Source organism: Gastrolobium bilobum, unplaced genomic scaffold (genome assembly GCF_033153095.1).
Source record: "Gastrolobium bilobum isolate Gb01-03AN ecotype WA unplaced genomic scaffold, APGP_CSIRO_Gbil_v1 utg33326, whole genome shotgun sequence".
In the NCBI taxonomy this organism is placed as follows: Eukaryota; Viridiplantae; Streptophyta; class Magnoliopsida; order Fabales; family Fabaceae; genus Gastrolobium; species Gastrolobium bilobum.
Genome location: NW_026895554.1, coordinates 140,691 through 144,328, shown reverse-complemented (window position 1 = coordinate 144,328; position 3,638 = coordinate 140,691). Strand labels below are relative to the sequence as shown.

The window sequence follows — 3,638 nt, the reverse complement described above, 5'->3', positions numbered from 1 at the left end:
TTTTTGTTGGCAGGACATTAACGATGGTATTGTTGTAGACCTAAGGTGTATTTTATTATATTTCTCTCTCTAATAATTTGAGCTTAGACTCATAAATAGTTATTATTGCATAAGGTTTCTAAGTTTATTTATATTCCCTTTATAAAGAAACAATGTTGGACGTATCCCACATTAGGTAAATCAAGATAAATCGTCATCTCCTTTCTTCTTCCCTTTTTTTTTTTATTTTGCAATTGTGTATGTACGATTGTTCGATCTCAACAATATTAAATCAAATACAACTGATCAAGTTAGCTTTTCTCAAACAAACAACGAAAAACCAATTAATCATGATCTTGAACAGTGTAAAGTACGACCCCTTCTACATATTATACTCACTGGGAATCAAGTAGTAGCACATTAACCTTCACGAATAGTCAATAGTCAATACCAAAAATATTACATGCAAAAAAGTTCTACATTTACCGAAAGAATATCATATATGACTATATGAGGATCAGCATTTGAGCAATTGTAAATCTAGAACGAATACACTAGCTAGGTAAATACTCCACCACCTGATAGTCTTGTATCATTTCAGTATTAAGGAAGACAAGAATAGACCAATATTTATTAAGTTTTTGAAAATGGGAACCCTATAAGAAAAGTCCACTTCAGAAATATACACAACCAAAATTACTCAAAACCTCTATTTGGAATTGAGTTTTCCATGCTTACACCACGGCAAATGATGTTAAAACATTGGGGATTACTTCTCTCATGTAGTATGAGAGAAGTTTTCTTATGTTATGAGACAACTAAAGTGGGCCTCACCAACTTTTAGAAAAAAGAAAAAAGAGAGGCACATTTTTCGAAGAGAGAGTGACATGAGAGATCCATCTTATGCAACATAAGAGTATGATTTCTCTAAAACATTAGTCCCTGGAAGAAACATACTTACCAATCAGTCATCAAATAAAATAAATTCACTCAATTTGCATCTCCAAGAATACTTAAAACTCCAACCATCATTAAGAACTGGTATCACGCCACTAACAGTTATGGAATGCCAAACAAGTAGAATAACCAGGTTTTATAACAAAAGGACAAAGGCAATGGCAGTAACATATGTAATCTACAAAGAGTTGATAAATTCTATTCACAAAACGATGTTATGTAAATTCTAATCATGAATTTCATATCAAAAGTGCATATGGTTCTGTCTATTTTAAACTAATATAATAAATTTGATTCAACTAAACAACCCAATGTATTCTTATAATACAACAACATTTAACACACAACAAAATCTTGCAGACTTGTCACCTGAATCCATTTCAATAAATTGCTCCATTCTCGCTCTATCTTTTCCATTAGAAACAGATTCTGGAGACTTATCTAGTTGCTTCCCTTTATAAGTACCTATAAATCAATTAATTACCAAGACAAGTGCGGCCTCTACTACACTAACTCTGCCCTATATGGGGAGATAACACAAACAACACAGCAGGACCAAATCATTGGACCTATTAGATTGGTGAATCCATGAGGATTGTGCAACATAAAAACTTCATTCATCCCTTCCTCCATGGTCTATAGAACATCTCTTCCAGAAGTTCCCTGATCAAGTTGATACCGGAGCCTTCCGGATTGACCCTGCATATGAAATAATGCAACATACTTTCTTTAGTCCAATTTTTTAAATTAGAACAACAAGGCTTAAGATGCTATGATTTGTATGCAACTATTTACATTCTACAATGCACACTAGAGGCCATTAACCATTGGGATACAAAAAGAACAAGAAGCAGAAATGTCATTCTCCAAATACAAGAAAGTGATGAAGGAACCTCATCACAACCAGCAATTATCATTCCAAACAGATAAAGAAACAGGATTCAAATTTAAGTCTTGAGGTTTCCTAAAAAAAACAAAGTGCCATAATTAAGACCAGCACACCATACTCGGCAGAAAAACTTTTTCAATGTATCAAAAGACAAACAGATAATAACTCCCTAATAGCATTGCATGACAATAAATGTGGGGCAAAAAAAAAAAAAGCAAAGATAAAAAAAAGTTCAGCACCTTTCAACCGTCATTTCATTCTTCATGTGAATCTACTTAATCACCAAAAAAGGAATAGTTCTATGAATTAAGAACTATATGACATCCATCAAACTAAAACACAACCATTTAAATTGGACAACAACACCATCTTCTTTTTCAGTCCTCCCTCCATGACATTGGCAACAAAATAATTAAAATACTCAGTAGAATTTTTTTTTATTTTTTCTTTATGCATCAAAACTAAAAAGGGTAACAATTCCTTGATAGCATGACAACAAAGATAAATAAATAAAAATAAAAAAATCAAAACTTTGCAATCCATTATTCCATATCTCCATGTGCATCTACTTAACCAACAAACATAAGGGTTCTCAATAAGAACAAGACCACCCACCAACCTAAATCACAACAACAACTATTGAAATTGACCATGACCATGACCAATACCCCCATCACCTTTTCTAGTTCTTCCGCTACAATAATGACAACATACAATACACAATAAACAAAACAAAAATCAAACAGAAAACTCACAAAAAGAAGAAGAAGATAAAAACAATAAACAAACAAAACCCAACCTGGGAAAGAGCATGAGCATCCTCAGAGCGAACGGCAACACATTCAGGTGGCGTTTCAAAAAGGGACAACGAGAATTGCTTAAAAGCAGCACCAACATCAAAGTAAATCAACCCAGAACTAGGAACATCGACGCTAATGCTCATCACAGGGAACCAGAGGAACAGATCCTGAGCCTCCAACCCGGTCAAAGCATCGATCTTACCGTAACTCAAAGACCCAGAAACGTTTCTGTCATAATGCAACTCGTTCTCGAACTTGGCGTTGCAAGCTTGATCTAAGTGCACCCAGAAGCGACCATCGTCGTCAACGTCGAATTCCTCCACGCCCTTTGGGAAGAGCCCCATGGGGAGGCCATGGTCGCGAAGAACCTCGTAGATGGTTGTTGCATTGGAGTTGCTTGAGGTTGCAGATGCAGAATAAGAGGTTGAAAGAAGAAGAAGAAGAAGAAACTGAATTATGATCCAAGGAAAGGAGAACATGGCTTGGTCTCTTGTCTTTTTTTTTTGTTTTTATATTTTTGAGATTTTTAAGGTTTTGGTTTTAAGGTTGTTAAAACATAGGTTGTTTGAACTTTGAAGGTGAAGAGGATCAATGGTTATGGTTTTGGAATATTGAAGAGAAGGAGAAGGCATAGCCAGAGAGAGAGAGAGAGAGAGAGGGAGAGGAGAGAGAGAGTGACAGCTTGAATCCAGAAGGGATTATTAGGAAGAGAATGATCAATTATTGGCATTTGGTGGTGACTGGTGAGGCATGTGGACCTGGGTTTGGTTTTTTAGTAATCTTATTTATTTTTGGTTATTAGTAATTTTAGTTACTCATTTATTTTTGGTTGATATATTTTATTTATATTTCTTATAAATGATAATTAGTTATTAAACATCTCAAAACAATTTTGCATACTGACAAGAGTTCGATTTATAATTGTATATATAAAAAATACTTTGTTGATAAAAGTAAAATCTATTTTGAAGATTTCTACGTCTTAAAAAAAATTAGTCTTCAACCATCTATCA

The 3,638-nt window shown here is 34.2% G+C and overlaps 1 protein-coding gene across 1 annotated transcript; it reads right to left on the bottom strand.

The window, feature by feature from the left end:
• Nucleotides 1-1,166: 1,166 nt before the first annotated feature.
• Nucleotides 1,167-3,360, bottom strand: LOC133316198 (uncharacterized). Its single transcript, XM_061517925.1, has 2 exons — nucleotides 2,625-3,360; nucleotides 1,167-1,635 (listed from the first exon to the last, which is right to left on the bottom strand). The coding sequence occupies exons 1-2, from the start codon at nucleotides 3,102-3,104 to the stop codon at nucleotides 1,573-1,575; spliced, it is 543 nt and encodes a 180-aa protein (XP_061373909.1). The 5' UTR covers nucleotides 3,105-3,360; the 3' UTR covers nucleotides 1,167-1,572.
• Between the last annotated feature and the right edge of the window lie 278 nt (nucleotides 3,361-3,638).